Below are 19,802 nucleotides of genomic sequence, written 5' to 3'. Positions count from 1 at the left end.
TTACAAAATCTAAACCTTTATTGACATACTTTATTTTAATAAAATGTTTTTTATGATCTTCAGGGCGATCAATTTTTGGAAATAGTTTAGAATAACAATATGCCATAATAATTTGACCTATTTCATACTTTGGACTGTTATATGAAATTGTGTTGCAATCCTCCAAAATTTTATTTAACCTATTAACCGGTAATGAACAGAGCTTTGTTAACAGGTAATGTCTGCCGTTGTTTTTTTTTTAAATAGAAATTAAGTCCGAAATATTGGTATGATTGGTCCGAAATTTTCTTTGATTGCGATTTTTTCTAAGACCGTGAGAACGGTTTTTACATACAGGTTTAGAAACTATATCCAAAATGTTAATGGAATCGGTTCTTAATATATTACCAATTCCCATGATATTATCATTAAGACCGAGAGGGTAGACTGTCTGTAATTTCTAATCCAATTTAATTCAATTATTTTCCGTGATCGTACAAACTTTGAATGAGATTCACCAGGTTGCTTATTTACTACTTCTAAAGGTTGAACTGCTAAACATTTAATAGGATGATTGTGCTTCTTAAGGTGTTGATAAATGAGACTTTTTAATTTATTGGGTCTTTTAAAACGATACAGATGTTCTTGAGTTCGTTTAGATAAATATCTTCCAGTTTCACCTACGTACTGAATACCACATCCCGGTTTGTTTCATGTGAGTCAATAAATAATACTGTTTGTTTTTCAAGTTATATCAGTTTAAAAATTTAAAGAAAATGTGCGACCATTAAACGTGGAACTTACTGTATTTTTGGTGGAAAGACGGGGACATGTAAGTCATTGAACGAGTTTAGTATTTAATATTTTTCCATTTCTAAGCTTCATTTTTGTTTCTTGTTTGTGAAATATATTATAAGGGAGCAAAGACTGGCGTCTAGAATATGAATCAGCATACAATAAATTAAGTTATGTAAAAATGATAAATCTGTTCGGCTAAAAATGTCAAACGCTATTAGTATTAGTTACCCGGAAAAAATAGGGTATATCAGGGTAGCGACTGACGGCTGACTAAATAGTAGAATGGGGCTGAATATTGAAATACTTCTTTTTAATAAATATTCCTAAAGTAATGAACTAGAGAAGTTCTCGCTCGGACACACACTCCATAATCTAGTATATTATAAGAGCATAAACCTGAAGCACGGGGAGGCTTCAAGTATTAAAGATGAAAATTACAATTTGCTTTTTGAGAACATATTTTAGCAGTGCCCCCAAGATACGGTCATAAAGTGTTTGAAAACACCTTTTAAAGAAGGTTGTGTATTATAGGGGCATATGATACATGTATTATGTTTCGTATTATATGTCTCTGATATTATCTATAACGTTTTTTGGGAAAAAATCAGCGTCCGAGAATTTAAATTACGCAATTAGCGCATCACGAATCTTTTCGATAAAATAGTAATGCATTACTGTTACATCGTTGATTTTTAATATTTAGAAGTGATTCTTAACTGTTATAAGCAGAGACATCTTTACGTTTCTTGTTTTAATTTTACAATGAACAAACTATAAATCTTTCTTTGAAATATAAATAATTTTTGGGCAGACTTGATTTGTTTTATTCGTAAAATATTTCTTACGTTTCCCTTCATTTGAATGCTTCAAAATACTATGAGCCTGCATTGATTTTTAATTAGGGCTAATGAATCCACTCCCCAAAAGTAAAATACATGTATATTTATTTATGTTGTAACCGAAACTAATAATAGAAAATTTACTTTCCATAATATATTTGTTTTCTTTCTAAATAACACTAGGAAATAGATTTTAAACAATGAGTCTGGCCCCATATCGCTTTGTTGTCTGGTTTGGTCCTTAGATACGTGCATGAAATACTTTCCACATTTAATATATAAATGGAAATGCACTTTTAATTATCTCTGGTGACAAATGGGGTAATTTAATTTTTTTGGTTATCTATCACTTCTGGAATCATGTTTTTTTTCAAGCATCACTACTGCATCTTTTGTAGACAAAACGCGCGTCTAGCGCAAATGTAAAATTTGAATTTTGTTACATGTCATGAGTTATTTAGCTTGGAATGGGGAAAACATGTACTTGTGTAAAGTGTAGAAAAGTCAAATTGTTTAATTGTATTTCAAGACGACAGAGTCTTTGAACGTATGTACTCTAAAAGATCTCTAGAATTTTTCAGTATTCACATCTGATTTACGTCACAATTAGAATAAACAGTTTCACAACAACTTTATTTGCTCCTTTATGACTTTTTGTTTTGGTTATCATTACTTTGAAAGCTGGTGTTCCTTTAAGGGTTAACATTTACATAAAGATAGTTAAATTAATACAATAGTGTTTTTCCTCGTAGTGAATGTTCAACATGACATATGTTTGGTTGTCAATGATGACTACATTCAAAAACCTTTCAAAAGTCTTGACAATTCAAATCCTGACATCAGGTCGAAATTTTCGTTTATTTCGGAGGACCATATGCTATTCCGCAGACAATGTAAGTTGACTATTGGTCTTTGTGTCGTTGGTAATGTCATTTTTTTCGATGTTTATCGCCTTGAATGTATACAAAATATATGAGCACATAAAAATGTTTTTTTAATTACTCAGTTAACAAAGCACCTTTAATCTTTACTTTACCTTTTATTAAAAGTAGGATCTTGCTACTGTACCCGGTTCCTATATTATTGACTACGGCACACACATATGCGCCTGAATCGAATTGATCAATGTTGACAATGGTTAAAGATGGTTCATTAATTGTGCTTCCATTATATTTTGAAACAGATATATTCAGAATTTCACCATCTCTTGTCCAGAATACCACAGAAGGTTCAGGGTATGACTCATAGACGCATTTTAATTGGATAGTATCACCAGTAAAAGCTTTAATAGTATCTGACGATTGATATACGAGTGGAACATCTATAGAAAAAAGCAACAATAATGTATATCACTTATTTATCAATGCTTAGTACCCTACTTTGTTTTGATGTACATACATGAACCCAAATGTCAGATACACAACAACTATCATCATTCAATTCTTAATTATTTATTGTTATCATTTTTTGTTGAATGGATATCGATTGAACAAAAGAATAAGTAACATGTGTGTTGAAAATTTGTAATTCAATCAGTTAGAATGAAAATATCATTTGGTAAGAAACACTTTATTACCTTTCACAAACAGTTCAATTGCTCTATTTCTGGTCACTTTAACACGGTCGTAAGAATGCCTTAAAAGATTTGCCCATGACCCCCATTTTTCTTTTAATAAATCTTTTACATGTATAATAATATAATGATAAGTCATCTGTGAAAGTCTTATAAAATCTTAATTATTTTTTAATATTTTTTTGAGAACTTTAACTTGTCAATGATAAAGCTATGAAAAGTCAAGAGAGAATATTTTCCCGCAAATATATGTCAATATAATATCTCGAAAATAGATACATTGACCTATATATATATTTTTTTGCTATTTTGATTCCTTTATTAATCCCCTATTAATATAAACTAGTGGTTTGGAAAGTTAATTATTTTGAAATTGAAAACGTATCTGAAATACTGAAATTATATATATGGACCTTTTCTCTTTTTACACAAAGATTCTAGTATCTTGTTTAATTATATTGAATTTTTTGAGAAACTGGAAATACAAGAATTGATATGTGATATTTGCCCTTATGCAATCGCAGACGACGATTATGTTGTGTTTGAATATTGTTGTCTTCGTTAATGTATGAATTTAAGGTTACATTTTAGAAGCAATGGTAAAACGTATTTAGAATACTCATCTACACGAATTTCCTTCTTTTATCAGGAGGTTTTTCATATGTCGGTTATAGGTACTCTAAAACTAGCATTTAACATGTATTATATATATAATTTTCGTTGTGTCCAAATATTCATGATAAAAATCTTATTATGAGTATTTTGAAAGTCGTGTATTTAAAAATGTGGAATATTTTGGTGTTATTACATCAGCATAATTGGATTGATACAATATGCCCAACTGCTTTCTGGATATAGTTTTTAACCGGATTTTTGTGACAAAAATGTCGGTTATTGATTTGGGGATGTACGGCGGTTGTGCGGTCGGGCGGGCGGCAATCAAATGTTGTCCGTGCATTAACTCATGAACCGTTCAACCAAAGCTTTTAAAATTTTAATATGTTGTTCCTGACAACAAAATGAAGATCAAGTTCAATAATTGCGATTTAGACTTTTACCGTTCAGGAGTTATGGTTCTTGAAATATTGAAAAATGGAGTTTCCAGTCGTGTCCGTGCATTTACGCATGAACTGTTCTACCAAAGCTTCCAAAAATTTTAATATGTTGTTACTGATGACAAAATGGAGGTCAATTTCAATAATGACGGTTTTGACTTTTACTGTTCAGGAGTTATGGTTCTTGAAAGATTGAAAAATGGGTTTCCAGTCGTGTCCGTGCATTTTCTCATGAACCATTTAACCAAAGCTTTTGAAATTTTTATATGTTGTTACTGATGACAAAATAGAGGTCAAGTTCAATAATGACGATTTTGACTTTTACCGTTCAGGAGTTATGGTTCTTGAAAGATCGTAAAATGGCGTTTCCATTCACGTTGTTGCATTTACTGATGAACCATTCAATCTAAGCTTTTCAAATTTTAATATGTTGATACTGCTGACAAAATGGAGGTCAAATTTGATATTGACGATTTTCACTTTCACCATTCATCAGTAATGGTTCTTGTGATATTGCCAGGACACAAATAAATGTTAATAAATCCGGTTTGCTGTCGTTGTGACAGCCTCTTGTTGTAGGTTGCAACGTATGGCAGATTGTGTAGCAAAAAGTAAGCATTTTACTTTTATTAAAATTTGTATTTTTTATCCTGTTGTGGCGTTTCATTTTGACTCTCACAATTTGTTTACAACCTTAAAAAACAAGCCTAGAAATGATAAAGTAGCATACATTTAGTTGCCATTATTTGCAGGCTTTGATAATTTTTTTTTCTATAAAATATTTTTTTCCCGGTAAGTTTTGGTCATTGTTTTGTTCGCATCTCCTGGTTATGTAATGCTATTTAAACACTTTTACTTCAAACCCTTACTGAAATATTATGTTACGTTAATGAACGTTCACTGGTTAAAAAGAATCTTCTTTTGGGATGAGACTTGATAAGTTTCCTTATGTCTACTTACACAGAACTTTCAATTCAACAACGTCCTCAGAAGTCCCAAACTGATTTTCCAATTTACATGTGTAATTACCGGCATCATTGTTGTCAACATTCTTGATAGTCAGTGACTGTTCGCTAAGTGTGCCACCACTATATTTACTGCTCAAATACGGTTTAAGGTCTTTTTCATTTTTGAGCCAATAAAGCATTTTATTTGACGGGTCAGTCTTTATCAGACATTCCAGAGTTATATCTTGTTCATCTATGGCGACATACAAGTCTTCCAAGATGGTTGTCTGAGTTATATCTACAAATAGTAAAAACGTCAGATAGTTTTAACAATTCATGGTCTTTACTTCAAAGCATACATATATGTTACATAATGAGGTGATCATGTTTTATGTTTGGACACCATTTTTTCAAAAATAAAATTACATGCGATCAAACTGATTTACTCTTGTTACACAACAGATATCTGTTTTATTCAAATTCATAATGCTATCTCAGCTAAAAAGCAAGGAGTACATTACGATATTCCCCTTTATCTTACATTCAGCTTTTCCCGACTACAATAGACATAAAATAATCTTTTGTTTTCAAAACTGTTAAAAATTTGGCAGGATTTGGTAAAACAAAATTATTATGGAATGATTTGGGACACTTTATTATGTGAAAAATGAATTGTTTTATATTATCATTGTAAAAAAGTGAATGATGTTTACACTTATTTGTCAAAGATTTTGTATATCTATCCATCAAATGACCAATTTTCTAATACGACAATTTTCAATTCGTTGTTAATTTTATAGTTTTATCTAAATTTTACCATACAATCAACAGGTGATCAATAACATTTTATGGATGTGCTACATTGCACTTCATAAGAGCTTGTCTAGATAATCAATGTTTTAAATCAAATGATGTATATATATAAACTGTTTGACAAACGTGACGAGGTATTTGACCAACGGGACCGGGCCTTTAACGTATTGCCAAATCCTTTGACTAAGGGAATTGAAACCTTTATTGTGTTATTAGCAGTCAGATTGCATTAAATTGTCATGCTGAGCCCCAAACAATGCTGATGTATTACATTCGATCAGATTTCATTTGACCTACAGTTTGAGCCTTGTCTTAAGGTGGATTACGAATATACACCATCGCCATTTTTCGTTCATCTTGATATTTTTTTAAATTATATGGCGTCTAGTCTGAAATACAAGAAATGCGTATACATTATAGAAAATTGATGCATTGCTATTTGCTCATCCCGGACTTTTTGTATTGATGAATTTGAAGGCAAATGTCACTTCAACGATTGGAATGTACATATATATATATAGTCAAATCAAGACTTTTGTTTACCTCGTGGTGAATATATAGCATGACAGATGGTAGTACATAATGATTTTTATTCAAAAACCTTTCAAAACTCGTGACGATTTAAATCCTGGCATCTAGTCGAATTTCTCGTGTTTTTCGGAAGATCATTTGCTAATCATTTGACCATGTTAACTGTCTACTGTCTTTTGTGTCGTTGATACGCTTTGTTAATGACGTACATTGATTTGAAGTATATCTCCTTAAATTTATACAAAATTGATGATTACATGCGAAATATTAAGTAAATAAAGAACCTTTAGTCTTTGATAGTTTACCTTTTATTATGAGTAGGATCTTGTTGCCATACCCGGTTCCTATATGATTGTTGACGCCACACACATAAGTGCCTGCATCGAATTGATCAGTGTTGACAATGGTTAGAGATGGATCAGTTATGGTACTTCCGTTATATTTTGAAACTGATACATTCAGCTTTTCACCATCTTTTATCCAGAATACAGCGGAAGATACAGGGTATGACTCGTGGACACATGTAAGTTGAATAGGATGACCAGTAAACGCTTGTAAATTAGCAGATGATTGATATACTAATGGAATGTCTTTTGAAAAAGAAACAAAAAAATGTTTATCACTTTTTTATTCAAAATTAGTACCCTACTTTGTTTTTATATACATATATGAATCCAAATATCAGATACAAAAAAGAACTATCATCATTCAGTATTGATTTATGTATTGTTATCAATTATGACTGAATTTATTTATGTACAGATAACGAGCAAAATAAAATGTAATTATCCTTTTAACATGTGCGATGACATTTGTAATTAAATCAGTTAGAATGAAAACAACATTTGTTAAGAAGCACTTCCTTACCTTTCACAAACAGTTGAATTGCTTTCTTGCTAGTCACTTTAACAAGATCGTAAGAGGTTTCACATGTGTAGTTCCCCGAATGGTACCTGGTTACATTTGTGATTGTTAGTGATGGAGTGTTCACAGTACCTCCACTGTATCTCACATTACTGGTTGTATCAATGATCTGATTGTTTCGTCGCCATGCTACACTATTACCACCAGTAATAACACATTGTAACGTAATAGTATCATTCGCCCTAATATTCCTGTGTAATGGGTTATAAACGTGGACAGCTGAAATATGTAACAAGAACTTAACATCAATTAGTATTTTTTCCAAAAACCTTAAACATATCGTGATAAATGACAAAATGGTTCACACACTGCATGCACGTTTATTAATTGTTCGCAAACTCAATACAGAGAAAGTTTGTTTGTTTTAAACATCTTATAATATATAGATAACGATTTTCCACATTCGTAATACATTTTATATTTCGGAAGTTGTTCCGTTATCACATCTTATAGCAATACGTTATAACACATTACAAAATAACTACTGATACTTCCAAACTTCAGAACTTCATACCTATCATAGATGTATTTTATAAATGTTAGTCCTTAGTGAATATGAAATATAATGACAGTTAAGTCTGTACCAGTCATGACCATAATGATAATCAAATGTGAATTTATTTATAACTTTAATAAAGACAATACAGAGTTTGCTATATAAATAAAGGCAACATTAGTATACCGCTGTTCAAAATTCATAAATCGATAGAGAAAAAAACAAATCCGGGTTACAAACTAAAAGTGAGGGAAACGTATCAAATATAAGATACTACGACGCAACAGGGACACAATACCGAAATGTAACACACACAGAAACCCACTATAATGTTACAATGGCATTTTACTGACTTGGTACAGGGCAATTTATGAAACAAATGGGTGGTTGAACCTGGTTTTTTGGCATACCAAACCTCCCGCTTTAATGGCAGTGTTAATAATAACATTAAAATTACAACATTACACGACAGGAATACATTTAATAAACAGATAAATGGGAGAAAATATAGGACAGAGAAACAAACGAATAATAGCCATCAAAAGGTAACAGGTTAAAAAATATGTTATACGCCAGACGCATGGAAGTTTTTCCATTTCTTAATGAGATGGTTTTTGTTTTTTTGTTGTGTAACTGTCTTAATGACCTTTACCGAAATATCCAATCCAATTTGGTTTATTGAACAGCATGTTAAAGCCATACGAGAACTAAAAAAATATCATATTATCAAGTTATAAAAAGGGGAAAATAAAATTGTTTTTTGGTAGAAAAGAAGTAAAACCCAATGTCAATAGTTATCAAAGGTACCAGGATTATAATTTAGTACGTCACGCGTTTCGTCTACATAAGACTCATCAGTGACGCTCATATCAAAATATTTATAAAGCCAAACAAGTACAGAGCATTGAATATCCAAAATTCCAAAAAGTTGTGCCAAATACGGCTAAGGTAATCTATGCCTGGGATAAGAACATCCTTAGTTTTTCGAAAAATTCAACTATAAATATTCAAATTTAGATAGACTGTGATTTAGTCGATATTATCACTTTGCACTATATTCTCATGTAATTATGATAACAACTTTGTGAAAGCCAGTGTGTCGTATGGCGTATCAATATGAAGATTTCCAAAATTAAAATTAAAATAACAAGAAAACAGTTAATAACACATACGATGTTTAAGTGTCTTGTTTGAAATTATATATATGCACCTTTCGTTTTTTGACACAAAGATTCTAGTATCTTATGTTATAATATTGTATATTTAAAAAAAACAACTGGAAATACAAGAATTTATATGTGAGCTTTGCCCATATGCACTCGCAGACGACGATTATGTTGTGTTTAATATTGTTGTCTTTATTAATGTATGAATTTTACATTACATTTTAGAAGCAATGAAAAAAAGTATTTAGAGGTTTTCTCTTATTATGAAGTAAGTGATATTGAGATATGAAGATGCACATATATTACATCAACATCATGCTGTATGTTTCAAACTAAATATGGTAAGAGAAATATAATAATCAATAACTGCATAGATTACCAATCTACAAAGTTATCCTTCTTTTATCAGGAGTTTTTTTCTTAAGCCGGGTGAACGTACCCAAAACTAGCATTTAACATGTACTATATATTTTTTTCTATGTGTCCAATAATTCACAATAAAAATCTTATTATATGTATTTTGAAAGTCGCGTTTTTGAAAATGTCGAATATTTTGGTCTTATTACATCAACATGATTGGATTGATTGCTTTCTGGGTATAGTTTATGCAGGTTGCAACACATGTCTTTTGAACTTTAATTAATGGTAATACATACGGCAGATTGTGTAGCAAAAGGTAAGCATGGTTCTTAAAAATTTGTATTTGTTTCCTGTTGTGTCGTTTCATTTTGACTCTTACAATTTGTATACAACCTTAAAAAAAGCTAGAAATGATCCAGCAGGTATTAATTTAGTTGCCATTATTTGCGAGCTTTGGTAATCTTTTTTCTATGAAAACATTTCCCGATAAGTTTTGGTCATTGTTTTGTTCCGTATCTCCTGGTTATGTAATGCTATTTAAACATTTTAACTTCAAACCCTTACCCAAATACTATGTTACATAAATGAACGTTCACTGGTTCAACGAAACTTTATTTTGGGATGAAATTCCACCGTATTTGATGTTTCAGTATGTCTACTTACAAAGAAGTTTCAATTCAACAGCATCATCAGAAGATCCAAAATCAGTTTCCAATTTGCATGTGTAATTACCGGCATCATTGTTGTCAACATTCTTAAGAGTCAGTGACTGTTCGCTAAGATTGCCGCCACTATATTTACTACTCAAATACGGTCTTAAGTCTTTTCCATTTTTTAGCCAATATAGAACATTATTTGTAGGGTCAGTCTTTATCAGACATTCCAGAGTTATATCTTGTTTATCTATGGCGACATACAAGTCTTTCAATATGGTTGTCTGAGTTATATCTACAAATAGTAAAAACGTCAGATAGTTGCAACAATTCGTGGTCTTTACTTTAAAGCATACATATATGCTACATATTAGGGTGATCATGTTTTATGTTTGAACACCATTTTTTTAAAGGTAAATTACATGCGATCAAACTGATTTACTCTTGTTACACAACAAATATCTCTTTTATTCAAATTCTTAAAGCTATCTCAGTTAAAAAGCAAGGAGTACATTAAGATATTCCCCTTTATCTTACATTCAGCCTTTCCCCCGACTACAATAGACATAAAATAATCTTTTGTTTTCAAAACTGTTAAAAATACGGCAGGATTTGGTAATACAAAATTATTATGGAATGAATTGGGACACTTTATTATGTTTTTTTATATTATTATTGTAAAAAAGTGAATGATGTTTACACTTATTTATCAAAGATTTAAGATATCTATCGATCAAATGACCAATTTTCTAATTATGACAATTTTCAATAGTATGTTAATTTTATAGTTTTATCTAAATTTTACCATACAATCAACATGTGATCAATAACACTTCATGGATGTGCTGCATTGCACTTCATCAGAGCTTGTCTAGAGAATCAATGTTTTGAATCAAATGATGTAAATAGAAACTATTTTAAAAACGTGACGAGCTATTTGACAAAGGGGGCGGGCCTTTAACGTATTGCCTAATCCTTTGACTTAGGGAATTGAAACCTTTATTTCTTGACAGAATCCGCATCTACCAACAACAATTTTAGGAATATGTGCGATATATATATAATGTCAGTAATACGCACTAAATAGTAAGCAAATGATACCCTGCACTAGCAATCTATCAATAGCAGTATTGCTAGAAAACGAATAGCGAAATATATCAAAGGGAAATTCAAACTGTTAAGTCGATAATGTGTAAGTCAAAAAACGAAAGAAAAAAAAAATTGTGTCATTTTGGTCTCATGTGGACGGTTGCCTCATTGGCAATCATACCACATCTTCTTTTTTTTTTTATATAACAACAGTATATAAATCACAAAAAAAAAAAATTATGACTGAGCAAAATGAACCCATCTCAAATCTGGAATTATCTCAGAAGGGTATGCAAATCCTGCTCCACATGTGGCACCAGTTGTACAAAACCCTTTGAATAAACTAATACTGTAATTCGGAAAAATAGAATGTGATTTGTTTACGACAATAAGAACATATACGTCGTCATTTATGAAAAAGATATTACATAAAGGTCAACCAACTCGTTTTGACCTAAGCTTACATTTTCAAAGGGATGATAGAAACATCACCACTTAAAACTGTTGATGTAATATAGAAATGACGAATGAAACTAATAGTATATACATTTAAGTTGCTATGTTTCAATCGCATTTTATAGATAAACCACCATCATGGACACTATAAACCAAAAATTTTAATATAAACCCGCATTCTTTAGCATAAAAGCATTCGTTGCAGAACATATACAAACCGTAAATAGAAGTTAAGATTAGGTACCCATTACTGTTTTAAATATAAGTTCAACATTTTCTTTTATTGTTTTGACATAAACAGACCGTTGTTTTTCTCATTTGCAGTTTTTTTAGATTTTTATTTCGGGGTTGTTTTATAGCTGACTATGTGATATAGGTTCTGCTAATTCTTGAAGGTCGTACGAAGATGAACAGTCTTATTTCATTTGGTCTGCTGTGTCTCCTCTGCAACCATGTCACATCTTCTTAGTTTTATATTGATTAGTGTTTAGTCTGTAATGTTTAATGGTTTGGTACGCTTAATGTAGGCCTCTTTTCTTAGGTCCACGAGGTATAGAACAATAACAACATTGACAATGTGACAAGTTGATATTCTCTGTTTTGTTATGTTACACAGTCAACCATATAACTTTTGATGTCTATTTAAGAAAAGCTTTAATATTTTGTTTTTTAAACAACTAGAATATAAATATAAAAGAGGGACGAAAGATACCAGAGGGACATTCCAACTCATAAATCGAAAATAAACTGACAACGCCATGGCTAAAAATGAAAAAGACAAACAGACAAACAATAGTACACATGACACAACATAGAAAACTAAAGAATAAACAAAACGAACCCCACCAAAAACTAGGGGTGATCTCATGTGCTCCGGAAGGGTAAGCAGATCCTGCTTCACATGTGGCACCCGTCGTGTTGCTTATGTGATTACAGATCCGGTAAATAGTCTAGTTCCGGATGTCAAATTATTAACTTATAAACTATACTTACTTCCAATAATCAGCGTTGTAGTTGCCTTTGATGTACCTTCTGTATTATTAGCATTACATGTATATACACCACTGTCAGAATCCGTTACACTAATAATGATGAGATTGTGGTTATGTATGTTCCCGCCGTTGTATCTGAGTTTGTCAGTTATATGTTTTGCTTGGTTATCAGTCCACCATAACTCACTTATTGCTGGGTTACTTTCAATATTGCAGACAAATGTGACTGTTGTTCCGATTTGAACAAAGTGTGATTGTCGTAAAATTGTAACCTTTGGTGCACCTGACAAAACATGTAGAGATTAAAAACGATATTGCAAAGAATGAGGAATAAACATAAACGCTTTTTTGAATCAGTTCACGTATGACAAATTCAGTTATTAATAAATTTAATAAAAAAAAAAAAAGAATAAACAGTACACATGGTACAGTTGCCTTTAATGATTCTCATAGAACTATTTTTTTTTAAAGCCGACCCTTCGAAGATAATGATTTAAAAACAAATATTGTATATTAAAATAATGAATTAAATATCAGTTCAGTATCCTTAAACTTGGGAGTTCAGATACCGTATTATAACGAGTGTTTGCGAAAAAGTCTGTTCTTTACAAGGTTGCAGAAAACAAAAATATTAAAAATGCTAAAGCGTTTGCATCACGCATCATAAAATAGAACTGATGATGGATTTAATATAAAATTAAGTAACAGTGGTGATCAAGAATTCGAAATTGGGGTGGGCGGATTTAGGATAGATCAATGTCTTACAACAAATGTTGGGATGAAATTATTGCCAGGGGATATAACACCTGTGAAAAGCTAAGACCGAACTATTTCGATACCTTGCTGGTACATTCTGTACAGAGCGAAATATCCAAGATAAATCACAAAAGTACATTTCTAAAGCAAAACTACTACATAATTTGTAAAAATGGTAAACAAGACGTGATCACTGTTACGAATGCTGTGGATTAAAGCAAGAATTAAGATAGTTTGTGTGTTTATTAAACGGTACTAATTAGACAAAAACAATTGCTGTAGCTGTTTGAGATACAAATACATTTTGCAAATAGTTAGTCTGAACTAAAAAAGAGTCATCGAAAATATATACGCTGCTTCGATTAATAAGTAGTAATGAAATAGATCACAGATGAGTCTGGTGTCTTTACTACAAATGGAAAACATAATGCAATTTAAACTAGCCAATATCCGTCTTATAGAGCATCGCTCATCTGCGAAAGGACCCTTGCACATTGACACAGACAATGGCAATTTGACACATAACATTGCACTTCAGCGTCCACAACGCACCCCAGAGTTCTACAGTCCAATCCGACTGACCACGTTAGTCATCATGACCTTCAAATTGTAAATAACACTTATCTGCGAAACGTGATTACCAAAGACCCGACATGTAAATCCATCCATTTGAAACACGACTTCAAAGTACTGATGGATTCAGTCAGGGGTACTTCCAAGCAATAGTTTAAACGCGAGCAAAACAAAACAAACTCAGATAGTATTACCGAATGGATAAAGGCTGTGAAGTCATTGATACGAATCAGCACTAAATAAAAGATGGGGTATATAAGTTAACATGCTACATCAATCTAAGAAGACCACTATAATGCAAACAACATGTTGCTCCCTCCATTATTAATATGGTGTTGTCCGCGCCTAAAACAACATCTATTCTTTGTGTTTATCATTACACAAACTACTTGATGGCCATGTCACTTAGTAAATCAACATATACCCACAAGAAACGTACGTAGAAGGAAATCCTAGATATTCATAGATCTGATTTATATTCCATGTCGAAAAAATAGATTAACTTGCTTGCTTACCATAAACATTTAGATTTATGATTATCCCATAGTTGTGCTTCTGACCATTCCAGAACGAACATCTGTATTTTCTAGTATCTGTGTACTGCAAGTTGAGTATTTTCAGGAGATAAGAGTTTGTTCCTTTATATTTGTTTCTTTTATCTCTAAGGAAATGCCGTGTTGTTGACCAGTCTATAATATTTCGACGATTCTGCTCCAAATCGCACCCAATTGTCAAAGAATCATATAATCTACCTATAAATAATGATCAAAAAAACAAACACATGTACTACAAATTTCGCTTTTAGAATCATTAGCTATTCTGTGAAGTCAAACAATTGGCAGTAAAACAAAAGAAAAAAGAAGGTGGGAAAACCCATCATTAACATAACTAAATTAGCAAATTGACAAACAACAGATTTTTTTAAAGACATATAAAAGAGAGGCGAAACATACAACAGCGATAATCACTCAACATTGTTTAAAATTTTGAAACAAATAGTTTCTTTAATGAAAGTTACAATATGATTATTTTTCGATAAGAAGGAAAAACACGAAAGTAAGGTGCCTTGATAATTAATCATGTGTCCTCGCTGTACGTTATAAAAAGTTGATCCGAAGAGCACCATTGCAATTATTTATATCCGATAAAACTACGAATGTAGATATTGTACATCCCTGTAGAACTAGTAAATTGGTTAGAACTGACACAATCAATCTGTTTTATCTGAAAAAGATATTTATAAGCAACATACAAGTCTTGACCTGGATTAAATGGATCGAATAGTCAAAACAGTACCCAAATTACCACAAAACGTAGGTAAATTAATATAAATATATATATATATATATATATATATATATATATAAATAAATATAATGCTACAACTTAACGATTCTAGACTCCGACCTTTTCCAATTTTAATACGTACATGCATTCGTATAAGAACGACATGTGTACCATGTTTGTTCTCAAATTACCAACTTGCAGTTTTAGCAAGAATGTGACGCTCAAATTATTTTATGGGAAGCATAATTTCACTTAAGGTTTAGTCCCTTTCTGTATCGTCGTGTATAACGAGCAATTTAACGTATAATAAATCAAAACATCAAAAGTACTGTATAAATGAAGGCAACAGTAATATACCTCGAAATTCATAAATCGATTGAGAGAAAACAAATCAGGGTTACAATCTAAAACTGAGGTAAACACATCAAATATAAGAGAACAACGACACGACAGAAACACTGAAATGCAATACACACAGAAACGACATGGTACCGAGTATTTTGATAAAGAGACACATCATGTTGTACATATACCAAAGGGAAGCGTCACTAAAAGAAATTCTATAACTTTTCTAAACGCATTAAGTAAAAAATAACCTTAGCAAAAATATTTTTAGAAAATCAACAAACTTTTTGTTTGGAACCTTGAATTTGCACTAGTTATTCCATGACGTGCTAGTCTTTATTGTTTTCAAAACGTCCTAACCAGACTTAACACCTTTCAAACAAAACAAACAAAAATGCTCGTGCAAAGTCATTTTAGTAACGTATATTAAATTTAGTTTAAGCTATTTAAATGTAAGCATCTGCTAAGTTTCTTAAATGTAGATTAAATATGAGTATGTATTAATCAAACGCACACCTTTGAAAGAAAGAATTATTACAAAATAGACGAAAAAGATTATTGTTTTCTTCTCTTTGTAAATTCCTAGTTTCCCGGATCACCAGTGTCACACAGATACAGAATACGAAGCACTCGAGAACAAAACACGACAACTTGGATATACAAGTTACTTGGACCATCCGTATCACACAGAGAACGAACTTGTCTCGCACTTGATGCTACAAACAAGCACCACTGAAAAATATTTTAATCAGTATTGTTTTAGGTGTTTCTTCCTCTTTGAATTATTTCCCCTGTTCTAGTATAACCTGTGTAAACCCTAGACAGAAACTACTAGTTGGACATTGAAAGTCCTACGAGAAGGACAAACAAACTAATAAAAGCTATCAACATAATACACATTGCATTAAAACAGTTCGAGCCACATCGTAGTTTTTTTCTAGTATATATGTATAAATAGCGAATTTTCAAGTCAAGGATTTCGTTACCATAAAGTACTTAAATTCTTTACTAGAAACACAAATTTCTTATCAACACACTTTTCTTTGTGATGCATATGTGTTAACTCTAATGAATACATATATATTTGGTACGAAAATATCTCTACAAGTTACGAAGAGATCTCTATGTTTTATGAACATATCTCTATTGGTTATGAACATAACTCTCTATTTGGTGGCCATGCATGTTCTTGTTTAATTAACGAACTCCTTCACGACATCACGAGTGATGTTTCATAATAAAACCTTATCTTGAAAAGTAACGTGAAGGATAACAACTTGAAATATGAACGTTTATACTGATTAATTGGTTTTTGTTCAAATCTATTATATACATACAGAATATATTGCAAAGTTGAAAAATGTGTGCACGCTGTGCACAAAATAGGAAAAGAATAATGCTGAACACTTAACACTTATATTCTATATAAATAATTACATTTTGTCGAATTGTTCTAAAAAAGTCTCAAAGATCATAACGGTTCGCTGTTTCACAGATTTTCATGGACATTGTTGCTTTCTTCTTCTTCATGGGGTTACGTTTTAAAGTGAAATAATAATTAAAGCCTGATCGTGATAAAGTAGTACAGGGTACAATTTTAGGTAATTAAAACGAAAGCGAAAGTAATTTAGAAACGCCTCAATGAAACAATTGTGTTCGTGTTGTTGATTAACTCTAGTTCTCACGTTGATTTATCTTGTCACAGATTAAATGGAAAAATAAAGAAGTTTGACGAATTATATCAGGGACATTTATCTCAGATTAAAAGAATAACAACATAATTTTACATACTGCATATCTAAGTATCGAATAGAAAAAAACAGTTGTTTGTATTAACTGCAATATGTGGTAGTGTGAACTACTTTGCTCAAATGTACCAAACGTTTGACTGTTATTTTAGGAATTACTGTAATAGTGTTTCTGTCTATTAGGGAATTACTGTAATAGTGTTTCTGTCTACTAGGAAATTACATCAAAATTGTGATGCATACTGAAAAATCCGCGTAGCCCATATTTTCTAAAATGTACCAAATGTTTATGTAATAGTGTTTCTGTCTATTAGGAAATTACATCAAAATTGTGATGCATACTGAAAAATCCGCGTAGCCCATATTTTTTAAAATGTACCAAATGTTTATTTGTTATTTAAGGACTAAAACGTAGCGTGGCGTGTTGATTATAGGTGTGCAACATATTTGTTAGGTTATTTCGAATAGACAGAATTATTTTTTATGATAAATTAAACTTATAAGGAATAAATTACGAAAACACATTGCTGACCTTGCGGTCACAAGACACAATTATGGCTATGAGTTGAATAGACCTAAACATTGTTTCGCCTAGTACGACGTTTCAACTAACCATCAAGTTCGTCCCCCTGACGAACAAACCTACATATACACTTATTTGTTTATTAAATTACCTGTACATGAAATAACTGAACATGTTTTTATTTCATCTGAATTTCCTCTACACTGTTTGTTATCAACAGCATTACAATTACCCTGTACGCAATGTTGGCAAACACGATTTCGTGATCTCTTCCCAAATCCACAGTCGACAGTGCAAGAATCCCATAAATTCCAATTGGTCCATTCTGAAAAATAAAAATAAACAAAAAACAATGAATATTCAAAGTTTAATAAAATTGTTGACACAGATATATTTTGATAGCAAATATGCGATTAAAGAGTGGTAACACCGTAACAAGTACAGTAAAACTACTAAAAAGCCAATATAAGTAACCGTACAGCTTTCAACAGTAACCTTTACTATAACCGGAAAGTCAGCTATACAAGAACACAACATAATCAAATATAAAACAACTCCAATGAGAAAAACAACGGCCTTATGAATTACCAAATGAAATCAATGAACGAAAAAAAAAAGAAATGACAACAACCAATGACGACTACTGTATTCCATGTTCCTGACTAAAGACAGACACATAGAAATTATTTAAGCTAAAACTTGAGCGCCCAACCAAACATTGCCTTTGGCAACAGATTAAAAGCACAACATAGAAAAACACTTTCAACTTATTTTTTATCAATTGGGGACCTCACAATAAAAAATCAGTTGAGATGGCTTGACTCATATCTTTATAATTTAAAAAAAAAAGGACTGATAAAACTCAGAGATATTTAAATACCAATAATGTGTAGGCTTATATTATCAAAGAACTTCTATAAATACAAGAATTTCATCGTCAATGTCGAGAAAAAGAATAGAAAAAGTATGGGACATATCATTTAGGTGCGGTAACCTTTCTCCCATGAGAGAAGATTACTGATTATGCAATGTTTAATTACAACCCATCAAACAAACTTAAATATATAAATTAGTTCTTCGTTGTCTTGTGCAGGAATGATGTCTTCAGTTATGACAATCATATCGTATAACGTTGAATTTTCTGGCATAATCAAGAATGAAATGTATATAGAATTATTTTTCATAAGGTAATCACTTGAGTAACGTTCCTTTTTCACTACTTTCACAAACAAAGCAATATGGCAATAATTGGAAACAAGAGACTTGTCAAAATAAATACCGATAGATAGATATAATTTAGCAAATTTCAACAAATAAATTTCTTGTCTGCTGCAATTTTTGAACAACGTCATTTTTCACTTCTTTCAGTATTCTATTGATAATGCCATCGTGAACAGCAGTTAATTAAAAAATTCATTTCAGATTCTGGAGATGTTTTTGCCGTACTCTTAAATAATCTTGTACGATACTGTGTATCTCGTATTTCTAAAGAGAAACTTAAATACATCGTATCATATGCTATTATACAATAACCTATTTTATACTTGTTTTAATAAGAATATAGAATCTTCAGTTTATGTATGTTTTGTCTCCATAAAATTTACATAAGAGTTTTGGCCAAATATAGATGTGCCAAACTAACTGCACAGTATTTGTTTTTATTAAATTGAGTTGCCATGCTGATAGAATAGACTTTAAAAGCTAAAGGTCAGTGAATTGTTGTTTTGATGCGAGAAACTTTTTCTAAAAAAAATTCTGAAATATTATTTAGTAATACGCGGTTTTTATGCGTGACAATATCAGCAAACGCCATTTTACCTTTAATTAGTTAACCATGACAAAAGTTTTAATTTCAGTAAAATGCAAAATCTGCACAGTTTCTATTGTGTATTACTATTG

General features: G+C 31.3%; 1 protein-coding gene across 1 annotated transcript in view; it reads right to left on the bottom strand.

Moving 5' to 3' along the window:
- The window catches only part of LOC143084129 (uncharacterized), a 50,293-nt gene that overhangs the window by 19,473 nt on the left and 11,018 nt on the right, over positions 1-19,802 (bottom strand). Inside the window, exons 7-14 of the mRNA XM_076260537.1 lie at positions 18,055-18,228; positions 14,516-14,752; positions 12,673-12,954; positions 10,145-10,429; positions 7,403-7,678; positions 6,841-7,125; positions 5,205-5,489; positions 2,653-2,937 (exon numbers count right to left, since the gene is read on the bottom strand). Of these exons, the coding sequence (XP_076116652.1) occupies positions 2,653-2,937; positions 5,205-5,489; positions 6,841-7,125; positions 7,403-7,678; positions 10,145-10,429; positions 12,673-12,954; positions 14,516-14,752; positions 18,055-18,228 (2,109 nt within the window). The remainder of the gene's footprint in view (positions 1-2,652; positions 2,938-5,204; positions 5,490-6,840; positions 7,126-7,402; positions 7,679-10,144; positions 10,430-12,672; positions 12,955-14,515; positions 14,753-18,054; positions 18,229-19,802) is intronic.

The sequence above is a fragment of the Mytilus galloprovincialis genome, chromosome 7 (assembly GCF_965363235.1).
Source record: "Mytilus galloprovincialis chromosome 7, xbMytGall1.hap1.1, whole genome shotgun sequence".
NCBI classification, from domain to species: domain Eukaryota; kingdom Metazoa; phylum Mollusca; class Bivalvia; order Mytilida; family Mytilidae; genus Mytilus; species Mytilus galloprovincialis.
Note: the sequence above shows the minus strand (reverse complement) of the source record. Positions and strands in the feature narration are given on the sequence as shown.